Genomic DNA, 18,015 nt, shown 5'->3' with positions numbered 1-18,015 from the left:
TTCAGACATCTCTCCTGGTAGTGAATATAAAGGAGCAAAGTAATGCTATATCGCTATCTCTAATTAATACAAGAGATTAGGAAAAGTACTATGCTGAAATGCATAAACCAACATTTGCTAACACCCAGGGCTGCATTAACCAGAAATAATTACAAGCTCTAATGCTGAAGCTGGTAGACAAAAGCACGGACCTCTTTAGGTTGCCTGAATAAGCAAGAGTAATTCTGTTAAATGGATTATGCAGAGAGACGTTAATAAGCATTTCAGTTAACTATATTCAGGTTAATGATTTATTGTAGGAAAGCCTTAATAGTTTGTATGCAAGATTTAGAACACGCAGAGAAGGAAGGGATAAACTAACTCAAGGTCAAAGCAGTAAGAAGATGAAGACTTGGCTGTCAGAACTGTCTGTTACAGGAGAAGCTGGAGAGAGAACAGCCCTTGAGGGCTCACCAGAGTCCCACGATAGCATCTCAAAGCACACTGATACCTGAAGGCAGCAGAGGATGGATGGCTGTGGAGAAACCAGCTACAAAGGTTGCATGAGAACGCAATGGATTGAGGGTGGGGAGACCCTGTGGCCATGAGGAGCCCAGCCCTGGGACGGGACAGCCTGGCCCTGGCCCACATGCAGCCACAGACCCAGCAGGACACCCACTGCACGGCCCTCTGCAGTCACTGTCAAGGCAGGAGACCAACCACGGTGCAAAATTCACTCGTTCAGTTAAATTGATAAATCTGAATCTTTCGAGGTTGTAAATAGGAATACAGAGGATCTAAGATAATTGCTCTGTGGAAGTAGAAAGCAATTATTTGTTGCATTAAAATATTAAAGCTTAGCATGGTGAATACTAGAGATAAATATGCCATCAGCGACGCTGAAGAGGAACACTGCCCTGTGTGTGTTTGCACGTATCTTAGTTTATGCACTGAAAATAGAAACAAATTATTCCTTGCTCAGCCATAAAGACCCCATTTGTGCCATGCTCTGTATCTGATTTTGAACTGGCAGGTGATACTGGTTCAGACTGTGTTCAGATACATGTGTCTATAGGGGTAAAGCCACAGGGCACTCAGCTCAGCCTCCTGCACCAGAACTGCTCCACCATCCAGGCACCCCCCAGTGTGTGCAGAGCCATTCCCCATCCTCCTACCCACAACCTGCAGGTAATTCACACTAAATGTTGTCAGCAGCAATGCACTGATCTAAACACAGCTCAGTAATATACACAGCAATGTAGATTGTAAGTCAGATGGCTTTTGTCTCTGTGTTCATGCAATGGAGCGTGCCTGACATGCTTTGCAGTTGTCAGGACCAGAAGTGGTAGGTGAGCACTCAGCATCTGCATGCTGTTAAAGGCCCAGAATGCAGAACCATGGCTGGGGGAGGCTGCAAAGTGCCTGCAGAAGGCTTCTGATTGTCCTGATCCCTGCTCACAAATAACCCTCAAATTTTGGGAACAAAAGCATTCCCAAAATCAGCCAAAAAAAAAAATTTCCTAAGAGGTTTTTGGGTTAAGTCAAAGCTTTTGCATGACTGCAGTACTATTTTCCCATTGCATGTCTGTGCCCTGCCAAGGCTGTAAGCAGGGCTGTGTCAGCGTCCTGCTGGGATGGCAGGCAGACCCCAGCCGTGTGACAGCTGAGGGCACGGTGCGTGGCCCTGCAGTGCTGGGGATGTGCTCTGGCTGTCAGTGTGGGCCTCCCAGTGGGCCAGGCACACGTCCCTTTGGTTATTCAACCTCTACATGTTTACAGTGGACTCTGCTAACTTGGGAAAAAATGGGGCAGGGGAGGGGCTGTTGCTGGTGAGCCTGAGCCTGCGTTGTTGGTAATCAGTGCAAATAACAGATCCCCCCATACTGCTGGCTGCACAGCTGTTTCTTCAAGCAAATGTCTTTGGGTATCACGCCATCAGAACTGCGGGGCACAGACAAAGCAGGCTCATGCAAATCCTGCAGATATTACTGGCGTGCTTTTGGTGTAACTTCAAAAACAAAAGCGTTTTTACACCCTGATGCACTGTTGCACAGTATATCTTTAAGGGAGTTCCATTTAGACACAGATGGATTTGATCATATCAAATAAAAGCCTTCTATTAAATAACACAAAGCAAAGGAGTCCTGCTAATACATTAATAGGATAAATGCAGCAGGCTCTGAACACAGACTGCCTCGGTGTTTAGCAAGATAAAATAGTACAGCCCCAACATACCCAATTTCTGCTGCAAGCAATATTTCATAATACCGAGAAGTATTTATGAGGAAAATTACTGAGACTGGATAGAATAAAACTTGGCTTTATATATCATCCTTTATACTCAAGTTATCTCAGATTTCTTTCTGCAGAAGAAATGTGCAGTCATATTGGAACAAAGAAAATGTCTTTTAAAACCTGAGAATTCCTGATGTATATCAGCCTCGAAGGTCAGAGACTGCTTTTGGCACAGAGGAAACAGCAGCAGCAGCACAGGGATGAGCCCATGCCACCCCACCCCCTCGTGATCTCCAGGTGCCACCAGTAATGGGGACAGAAGAAGACAGCCAATGCTTTGTCTAAAGGGTACAGCAGGGCTTGGAGCCATAGAATCATTAAGTCTGGAAGAGATCTCTAAGATCATCTAGTCCAACCGCAGTCGGTAGCACTGAGCTGATGTCTCGAGGCTGACTGCATGGCTCAGAAGCAGGAACAGCAAATCCTAAATCCCATGCCCTATGTCCTCCAGCATGGGCACCAGGTCTGTCCCACGTTGAGCCAACCTGGAATCTGAATGCAACAGCTGCATGAGAAGGAGCTTCAAGCACGGTGGAGGGCATGGCTAGAATTCAGGTCAAACTCAACCAGCAAAAGTAACCTGACCAAAAAACAACCAATTTAATAAGGCCTCTCAAAACGGCTCTTTTAACAAAAATAGCCATCTTCATGCTTGCTAGGAGAACAAGAGTTGACTCTGTGACAAGTCCTCAGGAAAGCATCTGTGATTGCAGTGAATCATCAGTGCTGTGTTGCTACAAAAGGACAACTATTCCCTGGGATGTGTACATACAAGTGTAGGTGTGCTGCGGGGCTGCTGCTCTGCTCCAGGGCAGCATGCAGCGAGATGGCTGCCTTCACGGACATACAGACAGCAGCCTGAGGACACTGAGAACCACTCAGCCACGAGGAAGGCCAAGCAGCAGGCCAGCTTAAAGCCCAAGGAGCAGACAGAGTGCTATTGGATAAGGATTGCCCTGGAGAAGGTAAGGCAGTCACATTCCCTGGACTGTGGCAGGATGAGGGCAGCAGGACTGGGCTGCTGGGGAGACTGGGAGGAGGGATGGAGGAAAACAGTGCTGGGTTGCATGGAGGGTGAGGGGTACAGATCACTGCAGGCTTTTAAGAACAGTGAGGATCAAAAATGATGCTGTGTATGCAACTTCTCTTGGAAATGGGAAGAGAGCCTTCTAGGCATTATTTTTTTTTAAAGGTCCAGGAATGCATCACGATTAGACACGACTGAAACACTCAGGTTTTGTAGAACCTGAGATACAACACAACAGGAGGACAGGCAGAGCAGGGGATGGCAGGCAGCGCAGCACAGGGCAGCAGCCGGCCTGTGCATGGAGCTCCCCTTCCCTGCCCAGGAACTGCTTCCAAGTTCTTCCCTATGCCTTGAGGACATGCCTGTGCCATGCAAAACATGCAGGACACTTAAAACAAGTCTTTAATTCTCACAGAAAAATGAACACTGCTGTAGAATCTGCAATTCACCTCTCGGCTTATCGCATCCAGCCCCGCTACCACACGTATCCTGAGATGTCCCTCATCAATTCTTCCAGATGTCTTACAAGTGGTTCCTTCCCTTCCACTGGGAGCAAAGAGCAGAAGGTTTCCCCCTCAGGAAGGAGCCCTGTATTCCTGGGTGCGTTCAGCTGGGGCTGCCTGATCCTGCCTGCCCCCCGCAGCCCTCCTCAGGGGCTGAATTCCTGGGGCTGCCATCATTCCCAACTATCTTCCTCCTTCCCCTCTCTCTCTCTTTACAGAGCAGGAACAACAACAGATTCAAACACTTGACATTAACTTGCAGTTCTAACCCATTTCTTGGTGGGATGGGATTTTGAAGGGCTATAATTATCAGCAATGTTCCCACACTGGAGCTAAGAATATGTCAAAGGGCTCTATTGTTTCTACGATTTGAAATAAACCCCAGCTTCCACTTCCTTTGAGTCTGCCAGGCTTTCCTCTCCTTCTTTAGAAGTGCTAAAAATAATTTACCCAAGGTGTCATAAAAAAGAAAGTTTCACATATATATATATATATATATTTTAGTATTATTTCCTGTTCTATTTCAGCAATAGTCTCTTTGGTAAGGTTATCATCAGTGACTCAAATAACTTTGCCTTCAAATAAAAGTTATTGCTTCCCCCAAGGGCCAAGTGGAAAACGCTTTCTGGAATCAGATCCACTCTGCCTCTTCGGAGCATATATGAGAAAAGTTGAATAAATACAAGTCTAATACAGCTTGATAATCATTTTCATATGACCTGCTACTGCATATTAATGAGCTGGAAAGACTGGCTAGGATTTTATTAGCAATATGTAACGTGATGGAAAGTGTAGCAACAGCAGAGCAGCAAGGTCCCAAACTGCAGCAAGAGATGATTCACTCAAATACAATAGCAGGGGGAACAGAAATAATGAAAAGAGGTTGCTCACCTTTGGAAAGCCTCACCTCCACTGCCAACCCTTAAATGAGGGCTGGAAAGGGATGGATCCTGGCTCCAGCCCTTCCAGTCACTCAGGTACATTGCATTGCATTGCATTTCATACACCTGAGCTTCCCCTGGGTTGACCCTCCCTTCCCACCAGGTGCTCAATCACTGCTTCAAGCCATGACCTCGTATTTCTGCTACAGTGACATAAGGCCTGTTTAATAAAAATAGCCCATCAAACAGTGACAATTCCATCTCCGCATTCAAGCAGGAATCAGGGCTAGCACACCACAGCCTGGGATGAAGGCATGGCACAAGGCTGTCTCACGTGCATAGCTTATCTGCAAGCACCTCGAGGTGAAAACCGGCCCTAACCAAAATCCCTTCCTGCTGAAAACCCCAATCTCAACCAAGCTGAGCCTAGTTCCAGGTGTTCCCACTAATGCTGTGCATTGCAACTGCACTGTACTGAAATAAGAATGAGATCAGTGTGAGCAGGCTGATGGGTGATGCAGGCTGGCAATGCCCTCAGATCAGTGCTGGGCTGCTCTGGGTCACCAGCACCCCAGGGTGCTTGGCCTCACAGCAGTGGGAGAGGGAAAGGAAAAAGGTGACATCATGGGGAGAAATACTGGCTTCACTATCAAGGCATTCCTGTGGATGCCTGAAGCCAGCTGAATTTCCTGGCTAAAAAAGCAGAACTCCTCAAATTGAGAATTGGACTGATCAGTTTGGAATTTCTGCTGCTGTATAAAACAAAGGTGATGCCTTGATCTAGATTTGTGTAAACTGAATAGCACAACATACTGCAATCTGGTTCCTAGCAGCAGAAAAATATTTGAGTAGCATCACTGTGCTTAGCAAAGCCACCGAACACAGCCTGGGTTTGCCTCTGCTTACAAGAAAGATGGTTGAACTGGGTTGATTTTTAATTACAGTGTATTTTCAGCTGTCATCCAAAAGACAGATGTGCAATTCCCAAAATGTCCTTCTTGCCCCAGATTTGGGGAGAAAGACATTGCTTGCTGAGCTTATGTATACAAGACCTCAAATTTTGAGGAAAGCAAAAAGCAGTGCTACTGTTGAGAAGGGTGAAGTCAGTTTTAGATCAGTTCTGTAAATGAGCCACCTACTAAAGCCCTCCGTTAATTGTAAATCCTTCCTTGTAACCGATACCAGAACTAATTCCATTCCTATTTATGTGAAATCTTAAGACACCGGGCAATTATAGGCGCCATTTACTGTCAGCCGTGTGACGAACGTGGCTGTGTAACCCTGGAGCTCGGTGACTAAATATGGATGTCACATTCTTTCCCAAATTTTACTTATAGAAAGATAACTTTTTGTTTGCCTGCGGCACAAAGTACGTGCTGCCTCTGAAGCACATAGATTATTTTTTTATCTTTCTGTTTCAAAGTTTCCCCTTCATTTATTCCATGATGGCATGAGGCTCTGGTTTGCCATCAGCTATGCTGGAAGTGCGTGTCCCTGTGTGACCTGTGGCACAGCCATGGTAAAAAAAAAAGTATTTTTGAGTCCAGCCCCTTTTGTTTCAAATGGAAGATGTGGAATAGCAACAACTGTAGAAGAAGAGTGGGATTCCAATAGAAATGGATCATTCTAAGGGAACAAATTAACCACAATTTCCTGCTGTTACACAGCATGCTGCTGGTTTCAGTGTGTCAGGATGGGCCTGCTCTGCCAGCCACATGTCTGCAGCACACAACTGGCCTCGACTTTATCACCTGCAGCGACAACAACCAGTGAAAGCAATCATCACATCAGCTTAAGATGCCCCATCCCTGCAGGCATCCAAGGCCAGGCTGGATGTGGCTCTGGGCAGCCTGGGCTGCTGTTGTGACCTGCACACGGCAGGGGGTTGGAACTGGTGAGCGTTGTGCTCCTGTGCAACCCAGGCCATGCTGTGATTCTATGATACGATTCCATGAAAAAGTAAAGAATGCACTGAGGGTATAGACCTCATGTCTAGAGCAGGCTGATGGAGGGTTCTGCATGGAAATCCAAAATCAAATGGAGGAGATTGAGTCACGATCTCCCACTGAATATGTCAAATGCAGCTTTGAAGTTTACACTGAGACAACAACCAGAAAAGCACTGGAGAAAGCACTGGGACAAACACATCAGCTGCCTGTGCCCATCTCCATGCCTGCACTATGGGCCCTGATGTGGGGACCCAGCTCCCATCCACACTAGGATTGGGAAGCTCTCCAGGGAAGCCTGGCCAAGAGCCACTGCTGCCCATACCAGATAACCAGGCTCACATCTCCACACCAGGTGGGTGACTCCTGGGTCTGCTGCCAGAGCTTGAGTTTGAAGAATTGGCTCAGCTCAGAAGAGTGATGTTCTAGCAGCAGCTATGGGGTTACAAAGCCAAGATACAGATGCACAGGTTGTCCCAAAAATAATACCTATGGTGTGCTGCTACCTGGTACTTACACTTGGAATTCTGACAGCCTACAATAACTGCTTCCCTGACAATGTTCCCTTCATTTGTAAGTGTCACATTTAAGAAAAGTAAAAGCATTTTAATGCGACAGAAAAACTTGGCATGGGAGCTAATTACTTTAATTTGATAGATTTTTTTGGCTCATCTGCATACTTGACAATTATTTATGACTTATATTGGTAATTAGAGGCTGAGTCTTACGCTGAAGTATTGTAAATAGCTCTGAAGACTTCTGCTGATCCTTCTAACTTTCTTTTGGAGGAGATGAATTTATTAGTAGATAATATGTAAAATATTTGTACTTCTGACCTTTTGTGGAACATTCTTCGTGCATTTCAAATGATTGGTTGTCAGCATTGCTTTCCTCAAAATGAAGCGAGACACTGTAAATAAGATCTTGAATTAAGCAGCATATTAAATCTACGTATTTGATGGCAACCTTTGATAGTCCTCATATATCACGAGGACTCTGGTGGTTCTGCTACATTCAGCTATGTCATATAGCATTGTGAATTATAATTTTTTTACATTGAACTTTACAGTTTCTGGACCATTTGAACATTATTCTTCTGCTCTTGACAAAGGATATTAAGTTAACAGGTTAGTACATGATTTCTTGCCTTTTTGGTGGCTGCGTATGAGAAAGGAACTTTTTTTTTGCTGGAGGAGCTGACAAGCTGTGAACAGACCCTCCACTGGGGAAGTTGTCTGATGGCTTCCCAATGTTTATTCTTTATTCAGCTGCCCTGCTGAGTTTCTCAAGAGCTTCCCTAGCATTTCTCCTGGCCACCTTTCCTCGCTGTGTGTGCATCGCCCTGGTCTTACAGGCATGTTAAAAAACAGTCGAGCTCACGGCAGCCTGCTGAAGCACAGCGATTGTTGCTCAATTCATCACCAATACTGCTCTCACAGATCCACAGGCGTTGCAAGGGACCTCAAATAACGTGATGGATAAAAGAATTGGTAAAGTCAAAGCGTTTAAACTCTAATTCCAGAGGAGTCTAAACACAGCGTTACCTCCAGTGATGACTGACCAGACCAGCATTATCTCCTGAGCGCGTGCTGTCTGTCAATAATGCTTAATCTTCTTCTTTGTAATGCAGGATGTCTTAAGTAGAAGGACACTGGATAAGTCATATACATAAAAGAGATCTACAGCTTGCTGGCATGTGAAATTCCTCTAATACATATTTTTATGGAACTACCGGCACATTATGTGCTTGGCAGCATAAATAAAAGAACGTGTTATCCTGGCAATTTCACATTCACTACATTAGTTAGTAAATGCAATGGCCACCCGTACTTTCCTACAATAAAAACTGCTGAGCCTTTTCATGAAAGATGATTGCAATTTCCACTGGTCTGTATATGCAATAAAGAACCATAACTCATCAAAAGTTGAGCTATTTGCTCTTAAGATAGAAGACCATTTTTCTCAAACACTTGACACCACATTAACTATTCATGAAAGTTGAGTGTTCAAACACTGCCTAAGTAAAATTGTTTCTACTTTTCAACTTGATTGAGGTCTTTTCTGAACTAGACTACACAGCAGCCAGCGAAAGGACTCGCACTGCATGAGAAATGCAGGGACTGTCCAGGTACCGCAGCTGCGAGCTATCGATCTGCTGGAAAGCCTGGTTCCTCCTCCGAAATTGATTCATGATAACTGCCTCCATTTGGGTCAAACAGTATTTAACCGCTTGTAAATTTTAATTAAATGATTTGTCACTTTGAACATACAGTTTGTCATCTCCTAGCCAAGCGATGTGTCTTTATCAGAGAATGACTCAAGGGGAAGGCATTCGTCTCCCCTGTCGCCTCACCCCCATCAAGACAATTTGCTGCTGTGCAGCACGCGGGCCGTGGGAGCAGCCTGTGAGCCTCCTACCATACAAACCCAAATCTTCTCCTTCTGTCTTTAGCATACACTGAACTCTGCATACTGCCAAGCCTGCTGCACCACGTAGCAAAGCACTTTGCAGAGTTCCTTCTGACAGCACGCTTTCTCTTTTTTCATGCATAAATCACACCTGTACTTATTTTTACTAAGCTGCCCAGGTATCCCTGTAGCTAGGAACCCCTACCCACGGGATGCTGCTTCTAGGAGTGGAAATCTGCTGGCTGACTCCAGATTTATTTTAATTGTTTCTCTGTGACTGATAACTCACCCTGCTGTCAGTGCGACTGGATACGGAATCTTGGTTTCAATTAATTTGAGCTGCCTTCAGCGTGTGCGTGTTACACAGCACTGCTGTAAGCATATGAATTTCATGCACACCCCCCTCTCTCTGTGATAAGATTTAATCCTTCGAGGCAGACAACCTCTTGTTTGTGCAGGGACACAAGCTGTTGCTTTAAAGCTGCCGCTTTAATTCCTTTATTTAAAGCTGCTGCTTTAATTCGGGGGTCCACCATCTGTGAGCTGAGGACTTAGAAAACACCACATAATGTCCAGCCGCAAAAAAAGGCAGGGGCTGCTTATTGCAGAGTCAAATTTTGCTACTTTTCATTAATGTGAATCCCGTGATAAGAAGAGTATCTCTTGAAAACAGCATGCTAGCAGGTCACGGACACAACCACATTCACTCTGTACTTATTATTGCCTTTTTCTAACTACACAGCAATGCATTAATACAGTGGGAGATGGCAAGAACATTTGCTGATGTTAGCATAAGCACGGTGAGAGAAGAGGAAGAGCTGCTGGAGCCCACGCCTGGGTCAGCAGGCTGGGACTGAGCAGAGTGACTGCAGCCACAGCCTGGGACAGCCTGGGGGTGTGGGGGACAGCTTGGGGATGCTGGAAATAGCCTGGGGATGCTGGAGATAGCCTAGGCTCTCACTGCCAGGACCCCGCAGCCCTCGGCCCCACTGATGGGACCCCGCAGGCCCTGACCTCCACGTGCTGCTGCATCCCAGGCTGCAGTTTTGCTGCCAGAAGAGGATTTGGCAACCGGAGGCTTTCCAGGTACCCGCCTTCCCCACCTGCTGCTCAGCTTAATCCAGAGGATTTTGGAGACATTATGGCTCAGCTCTGCATGTGTTATTATGCAGAAAAGAGAGGGAAAAAAAAAAAAAAAAAACAGTTGAGAATTTTCAAAGCTGTCTGGGAGCTTTAGGAATAAAACTCCTGTTAAGGCTGAAAGCTTTGAAAATCTCTGCCCGTTAGCATAATGTGTGGGACAGGGTTGTGCCTCTGGCAGTCCCTTCCACTCCTGGCATCATCCCATAGCCCTGCTCTGCATCACAGCTGTGCACAGCCTCAACACCACTGCATGATCCTCACCCCCCGTCAGTGGTCCCCGGCCAATTAATGTGTAAGCTTGTGGGGAATTAACGAAGGTCTGCACTGTGATGGATCCTGATCTACAGATACGCTTTTCTGGAAGCAGAATTGTCAGTGAAATACTAATGGTGGCATGGAGGCAGCTGGGTCTGAAACCACGCAGGCTTCTGCAGGTGACCCTGGGTGGACACCTGTCTGCATGCATTGCTGGCACGGGGAAGAGGAGGCCTCCCACTGAAGAAGGCAAAGAGTTAAATGCAGCAATGCATGCGGGAAGGCAGGGGTCAATTGCCAGCAATGATGCTCAGCCACCTCTCCCTGCACTGTGAGCCTGCATTGCAAAGTGCCCCTCAACTGCAGCTGCACTTTGAAGCAGAAGAATAAAGGACTGAAAAGGTTCTTTAACATCCCCACGTCGTAGGTGAGCTGCAGCTCAGCTCCTTGCGTAGTGGGGCGTTTTCAGGTACCAAGCAGAGTAACCCGATGCTGTGTGTGTCCTTTGGTTCATGGGAAAGCAGCACAGGCTGCCAACAGGCACTTTCCCTCTGCCATTGATTTTGGCACTAAGTCAGGATTTCAAAAGGCAAAAGACGGCACGTGGCATCGGGCAGGAATGCTAGCAACCTTCCAAAGAGTTATGGATGTCATATTCAGAAAAAAATAAACGGAGAAATGAGGTATGCCGCTCTCCAGGAGGTAGCAAAGGCTGGAAGGCAGTGATGAAAGCGTTCCACATTTCAATCCCCACGACCTCGCTGGGAAATAAGCGTTCCTTCAGAGCCACGGCTGTGTGCACACAGCCTGAGTCGTGCCTTTCCAAAGAGCTTTCAGGGAGCAGAGGTGGGCCCGCAGACATTTAAAACCGCCTCTGATATTACGGAGACACACGCTCCACCAAGAACTCATTATTCCTCCGGGTTGTACTGCACATAACCCTTAAGCTGCAAAAACTCTTCACGTTTCTGTGAGATGAACTTTCCCCGTTACTCAATGAGACCTGAGTAGCAATAATCTGCATTTAGCAGACGGAGGGTTTCTACCTCTTTGTCAAATGCACCTCCTCCTTCATTTACAATGAAACACTATCACAGGAGGCCACAGGTATGGAAACCTAACAAACAGCATTGCAGGTGCTGCCTATTCCCAAAACATCTCTGTAACTCGAGTGCTTTGCTATAACAATTTACTGCAGACTATTCAAATTATGTGCTGTTTTCCTATTATAAAATCCATACCCTGCTCATTCAAGTGAACAAGCTCTTGATCTTTCAAAACGGAGTTGTTCTCTGAATTGCCTCAGTTTGGCATGAAAACTCATTCAGTGTGGTCCTATACACCGTGCCTGTTGAATAAGGAGGCTGAATGGTAGGCAATCACTGCAGCTGCGATCAGAGATATTAAGAAGGATGAATTCTATCAATAGTTTTTTCAAGAGATGCACCCTTATTATTTGGAATATGACAGAGAGCTGAGAGACAGACCCTGACAATGAGAGGGACTCACATGCAGGAACAGATCATACAAACCATAGGAACAACTACAAGGTGGATTTTCCTTTCGAACCTTACTGGCTCGGCGGAGTAGCACACGATAAATTGGGCATGAGATCATAATGAGTTTCCTTGCACTTCTACAGGAGTTCCTAAACGGATGCAGGGTTCCTATGAAGGCCTGCTGCTCAAAGGCACAAACTCCTGCTCCTACAGCGGTCACACTGAGCGCTGCCCTGTACCTGTGGAAGGAGATCGTTCCTTTTTCAGTATTCACATCATAAGCTCTCATTAGCAGCCAGGCCTGGAAGGAAGCAAAGGTCACAGTGCTGCAGGGCAGCATGCAAGTGGTTTGTATACACAATATGACCTCTGCAGGTGAGGTGCTGAGTCCTAGGCAGCTCTGAGCACAGTCTGCCTTTCATTCAGCACGCAGCTCCACCAGTGGGTCACCCGGTCTGCCTCCACCAGAGGCACCTCAATGTGCCTGGGCTGCCCAGCCTGCGTCCCACTGGAGGAAGGTCATCACCTGTTGTGAAGTTCTGCACAAAAGCCAAGGCTAAAGCCAGGATGGCACCACTCCGAGAGCAGGGACAACTCGTGATAATCCAGTATTTGTTCCACTATTCAGAGCTCTGTGTAAGCCTTCTACGGCCTCGCTCCTTGAAGGACACGGGATGGCCCAAATACCATGTTTGTTTTTCCCTGTGATTTTTTCTTCTCTTTTCTTTAACACAGAAGATGCTATTGGAAGAAAAATCGCATCATATCATCTTTCTTAGGATGCCTGATTGGCTGCTTAAGATTTCACCTGGAAAGTTTAGAGAAGGACCCAACTATTCGAAGATCAGTTTGGTAGAGTGGGTCTTGTGGCTGGTGCACAGCAAGGAAAGATAAAGCAGCAGTGATGACTTTAATCATGGGTTCAGAGTAAGGAAGTGGCCGATCCTGTATTATCTCTGGGTACCGGTTTTCATCCAGCATAACTGGAGATCTTGCTGGCAACTGCATCAAAACGTCCATGTTGCATAGATGCTCCAAATGCAGCTGCCAAGAAACTGGAGTTTCCATTTGGAGAATTTCAGACAGGGAGAAGACAAGAAGAGAAGCGCAGCCTGGGATGAGGCTGGAAGGAAGCCAGGATCTTTTTTCCCCACTTGAAACTCAATAGTCCTGCATTTGAATTTCTGTAAAACTGACATATTCGTGGTTTTCAAACGAGTACTTTCTGACAAGTCCCCTGCCCCCCCTGGCCTCCCTCCTGCAACAGCCCAGAGCTGTCAGCCCCTTCCCAGCCAGCTGGAGCCTCTTTGATATTCTGGGCAGAGTTGGGACCATCCCTGAAGCTATATATATGCAGTAATATGTACATTTTGAAGTTCTGCACATGGCTACACATCTAATCTAGATGGATATATGCATATTTATTCCTTTGTGAATTACTGTAGCCAGCCAATTCCGGCTGATAAACCTTCTCATAAAACATATCCTGTGTGATAAATAAAAACAAAGACTGCTCTCTTTGTGCTAATGAATCACATTCTGGAATCCCCCGCTTCTCTTTGCCTGTTCACAATGTGTCTGTGTATGCGGGTTCTTCTGGAGCAGCATTACTGCCTTGCAGTGTCACAGCTCGACCTGGGAGACCTGTACTTGCACTGCAGTGCCTTTCCAGAGCTGGTGCAGCCCAGCAGATGGGTGATGCTGTGAGAATGAAATCGCAGACCAGACCTGAGAGCCACTGAACACAGGTGGCCCTGGTGTGCCCCCCGCCAGGCGTGCACACATCTGCCTTCCCAGCACCTCCTGGGCAACGTGGATGGAGAAAGCTGTGGGCCCCTGCTTGCTCTGCACACCCCCTGACCCTTTCACATTCTGCAGGCATCACTTCAAAGATGTCCCTGCACGACTCTCCTGGCACTTCACAGAGCGCTGCTTGGTTAAAATGGGATGTTTCAGTAAAAGGCTCAACGTATCCCACACCACAGTACTCGAGCATTCCCACCACTGCATGAAGCCCCACTGAGCATCACAGCTGCTCCACCACTGCTGCGGGTGCTGCTGCTTTGTGGGAGAGCTGTTTAATGCCGAAATCCCCCCACAGAAGGCAGCAGAAGGTGTAATGTCAGAAGAAATACTCTTACATTTTACATTCAGGTTTAGTAAGTGAGGAATCAATGGACTAACAATGACCTATTTCCAATCCTATTTCTCAGCTGATAGAAAGCAGCCCTTCTGCTATGAAATGATACATCTACTCAGCAAGCAGCGAGTAATGTGCTTCTTCTGCAACGATGCTGACTTAGAATACAGGAGAATGCTATGGAGAGCACGCTGTGAGTAACCCGAAACATGTATTTTACTTAAACAGAAATGCTTCCCTAACTCCACAGGTTGTGAGAATGCAGCTTTCACAGCACATTTCTGAGATGTGAGTCCACCTGTTTGTAACAGCAGTAAATGCAGTACTGGTAAGGCAGCAATTTCCCAGTGTGTAATGCAAAGTGTTCCTGGCTGAACAGAGCACTGCTCTGCTGCACACTCCTGCAGCAGCACAGGGCTGCACAACACGGGGCGAGCACACACATGGATTCTATCCAGCAGAGAAAACCCTGTTGGAATTCCCCCTCTGCCCACTGTTCTGGAGTGTGACGCAACTGTGGACAACACTACAAACATGAAACTATCCAACAGTTAGCAAATAAGATCAATGTACTGAACTTTTTTCCATAGAGGTTGTTTATTTTTTTGATGTCAACCCTCTCACTACAAGTCTCAGTAATCCTACACTTCTTTCTCCGTCCCTAAAGCGGAATTACAGAACGGTGTTCTGCATCTACCCCCTCAGAAGGGCACTGCTCAGCCTTCCTCCTTCCAGTGTGGGGTTATTTATGGGGCAGAAAAGCTTTTGAACAAGCACGCATCTGTTTCTAATATAGAAGTTAAATTTGCAACGAGCTGGGATCTGTTATCTCTTTGTTATCCCAGAACCTTGTGATGCTTCCGTACTTGCTGAGTTTTTGGGAGAAATTCTGCAGATGAGGAACAGCAGCTCCAGCCATCTGCCCTCATGCAGAACTCTCTAGTCAATGTGCACAGTGCTTCCATCACAAAGATACAGCCGACAGTGAGAAATGGTGCCATGAAGGCTGAGATTCAGAGTCTGACTCTATAGATCTTCCATATGCAAATCATTTATTGATTAAAGCAGGAACTGCAACTTCATGAGAATAGAAAAAAAATAGGAGAGCTGACATGTTACCTATTAAAAAACAGAGCATGCTTGAAAGCAGGTAGTATTTTGGTTTCTGGCATATTAAAACGCATCAGATATGTGGGGAGGCAGATCAGGGAGAAGTAACCCAAGTTCAAGGAGCCATCCAACCTGCCCAGAGTGCTCATTTAAACACAGCTTTTGTTCTTGAGAATATTAAATAACCCACAGCCCTCTCTCCCCAAGTCCAATTTTTATAAGAGCACCTCATAACGTGTGAAATCATTAATCAAAGGAGATTTCTCAATTATTCTCTCTGACCTGTCACCGTTACTTATTTAGTCGGCGTTAAGAATTCAGCAGCATCTTCAAAAGCTTCTCCAGACACCACCTGTGAACTAATTACACTAAAGGATGGGGGATCTGTGACGAACCGCAGCTCCTGGCTGACAAAAGCAATAACAACTGTGGCCCCAATCTTTTAACTTTTGCAGCTAATTCAGTGTGCATCTCAGGAAGGAAAAAGGAAACTCCCCGACGTCCCAGAGGTGGAAGGCACAGTGCGTAACCATGGCTCCCAAACACAGCCTCGGTTTTGCATTTGTTACACACGTGTGGAACAGTTTGAAGCTTATTCTCTGGGTAGAAGGGAATCTTCAGGGATTTCTCTTTAAACACAGTGGTTTTGATGGGCAACTGTTGAAAGACGTTTTGAGGCTGCTGTCACATGGCTTACGAACAGCTGGAAAATGTCACAAAACTTCTGTGACAGGATTTCGTATGCATATCTCGGAAGTAATTTTTGACAGTGGTAGTTGTTACTCAGAATAACTACATGGAATATGAGAAGGAAAACTAGCTGGAAGAAAGGTCTGCGGCGCTTCCATTGCCGACATGCTGCAGCCCTCTCAGCCAGCTCAAAGAAAAGTATTACTCCAGAATAATGGCATTACTGATACCATCTTCCAGTTCTGCCAGATGGAATATGGGAAGGAATGTATCTGAAATACTGCTAAATGATTCTCATGTTAAGAAGTTACACCTCTTGTCTCACTGCCATCATCACACACAGTGTTCTGTGCCACTATCCACCCCCCACCGCATCCTCTGCCATTCTGCATAACACACAGGCTCTCTTTCTGACACTGGAAACTCTTTACTTGCCTCTGCAGCTGTAGAGCTTTGTAGCAACAGTGATGGCACTATCTGGATATTTAACAGGCTTAAAATAGGTAGAGGGAATATCACAGCAACCTTTCATTTCATAAAGCAAGCAGCACAGCCCAATGGCAGTGCCACCATTGACACCGTGCTGATCTCTGGGAGCACAGAGAAATACTCAGCCCTAATTTTTATCCTGTTTGGGAGCTTCTCTTTCACCTCTTGCTGGTGTCTTTCAGGAGAACAGATGTTTTTCATCTGCACATGGACCTCAGAGTCCTTCCCTCAGCCTTTTCAAGGCAGATCAGCTCAAGTAGCTCTGTCCCATCACAGCCCTACCTTCTTCTTCAGTTCTCCCCCATTGCATTCAGAGGATTTCACATTCTCAGTTTCACAGTGTACTTCAAATACATTTGTGTCAATCCCTGACTGTATTATGAGAGTGTGTGATTGAGAGAAGAGGATGATATTAATTTTCGCCCCCCATCTCCATTCTGCTCCCCAGTGCCTGAGCACTGCACACCTTACCCCATTGTGCACAGGGAAATCACATTCCCCTGACTGGTCTGATGCTGCAGTCACATTCTGGGAAGACGTTTAATGCAGAGGAATGGTAACCAGTGCAGGGCATGTGAGCCTCATGACTTACCCAGCCCAGAACCTTTGGGAAATGGTTGGCAATACTCTTCCAGCAGTTAGGGAGCTCTGGGTAGCCCCTGTCTGATCCCCTGCGCTGGGCTGAGCAGCACTGCCCACGTGCTGCCAGGGGAAATGGAAGCCCTGAGAACACAAGGAGCTCCCACGCACAGTCAGGACCTCTTGCTGTTGGCCAAGCACAAGGGCAGGATTTGCAACTCATTGAGAACACCTTCTGGCACCCTATAGCGAGAGAGGGCCTCACAGCAGTGATCTAGAGCCATCCTGTGAGCCGTTCAGTGGCAATACAAGAAACATACAAGCCTCAAACAAACGTGCACAATCACAGAAAGAACAGCCAGGTTATCACAACGAGAACACCACAATAATGACATCTGCATTGCCCTGTGCACATCTACTGCACGGCCCTGGGGCAGAGAAGGAATGGGAGAGAAGTGCAGGGATGCAAAGAGGAAAAGGTTTCTCAACAGGGGAAACATAAGAACAGAACAAAAGTCTGGAGGAAAGACAGATCGATGGATGCACAGAGACAGAAAGGAGACAGCCCGGCGCTACCACAACAGAACTGCCCGTTGTCAATCCCTGCTATTGAAACGGCAATGCATCGGTCCCGCTTCCTGGAGAAAAAGTACCCAAACATACTCTGTGAATGTATGTGGATACTGACCTGGGCTTGAGACAGGACTAGAGGTAGTAGGCTCAATTATTTCTACAAAAAGGGAAAAAGGAAAAAAAAAAAGAACATTTGGGCGTTAATCACACATGGAAGACAAATACAGAGTGAGACAGCAAACAGTCATGCAACAGACACCAACGACGACTTATTCACGGAGCCGGCGGCCATGGCAGCATGCAGGCCGTGTCGCCTGCCCAGCACTTCCTTCCCGTGCCAGCTGTGTGTGCTGTGAGGGCTCCAGATGTGCACGTGTCTGCTTGGCCCCTTGGCACAGCGGCCCTTGGAGCTTTCCTGCTCAGACACATTTATCCCGGGAAATACTGAAACCTGCCTGGAAAAAGGGTCTTTTTTCTGCTCCATCTCTTGAAGATAA

The 18,015-nt window shown here is 46.5% G+C and overlaps 1 protein-coding gene and 1 long non-coding RNA gene across 3 annotated transcripts in view; both read right to left on the bottom strand.

Annotated features, from left to right (window-relative positions):
• LOC128072782 (uncharacterized) overlaps positions 1 to 18,015 on the bottom strand; it is a 409,786-nt gene that overhangs the window by 21,632 nt on the left and 370,139 nt on the right. The window lies entirely within an intron of this gene.
• The window catches only part of NEGR1 (neuronal growth regulator 1), a 188,337-nt gene that overhangs the window by 21,632 nt on the left and 148,690 nt on the right, over positions 1 to 18,015 (bottom strand). The window contains exon 7 of one of the 2 annotated variants that reach the window (XM_052666906.1): positions 17,634 to 17,675. The exons of the other annotated variant lie outside the window; for it this stretch is intronic. Within the exon in view, the coding sequence (XP_052522866.1) occupies positions 17,634 to 17,675 (42 nt within the window). The remainder of the gene's footprint in view (positions 1 to 17,633; positions 17,676 to 18,015) is intronic. 2 annotated transcript variants of the gene reach the window in all.

This window comes from Tympanuchus pallidicinctus, unplaced genomic scaffold, assembly GCF_026119805.1.
Source record: "Tympanuchus pallidicinctus isolate F22 unplaced genomic scaffold, pur_lepc_1.0 scaffold7, whole genome shotgun sequence".
In the NCBI taxonomy this organism is placed as follows: Eukaryota; Metazoa; Chordata; class Aves; order Galliformes; family Phasianidae; genus Tympanuchus; species Tympanuchus pallidicinctus.
This window is presented reverse-complemented; position numbering and strand designations above follow the sequence as displayed.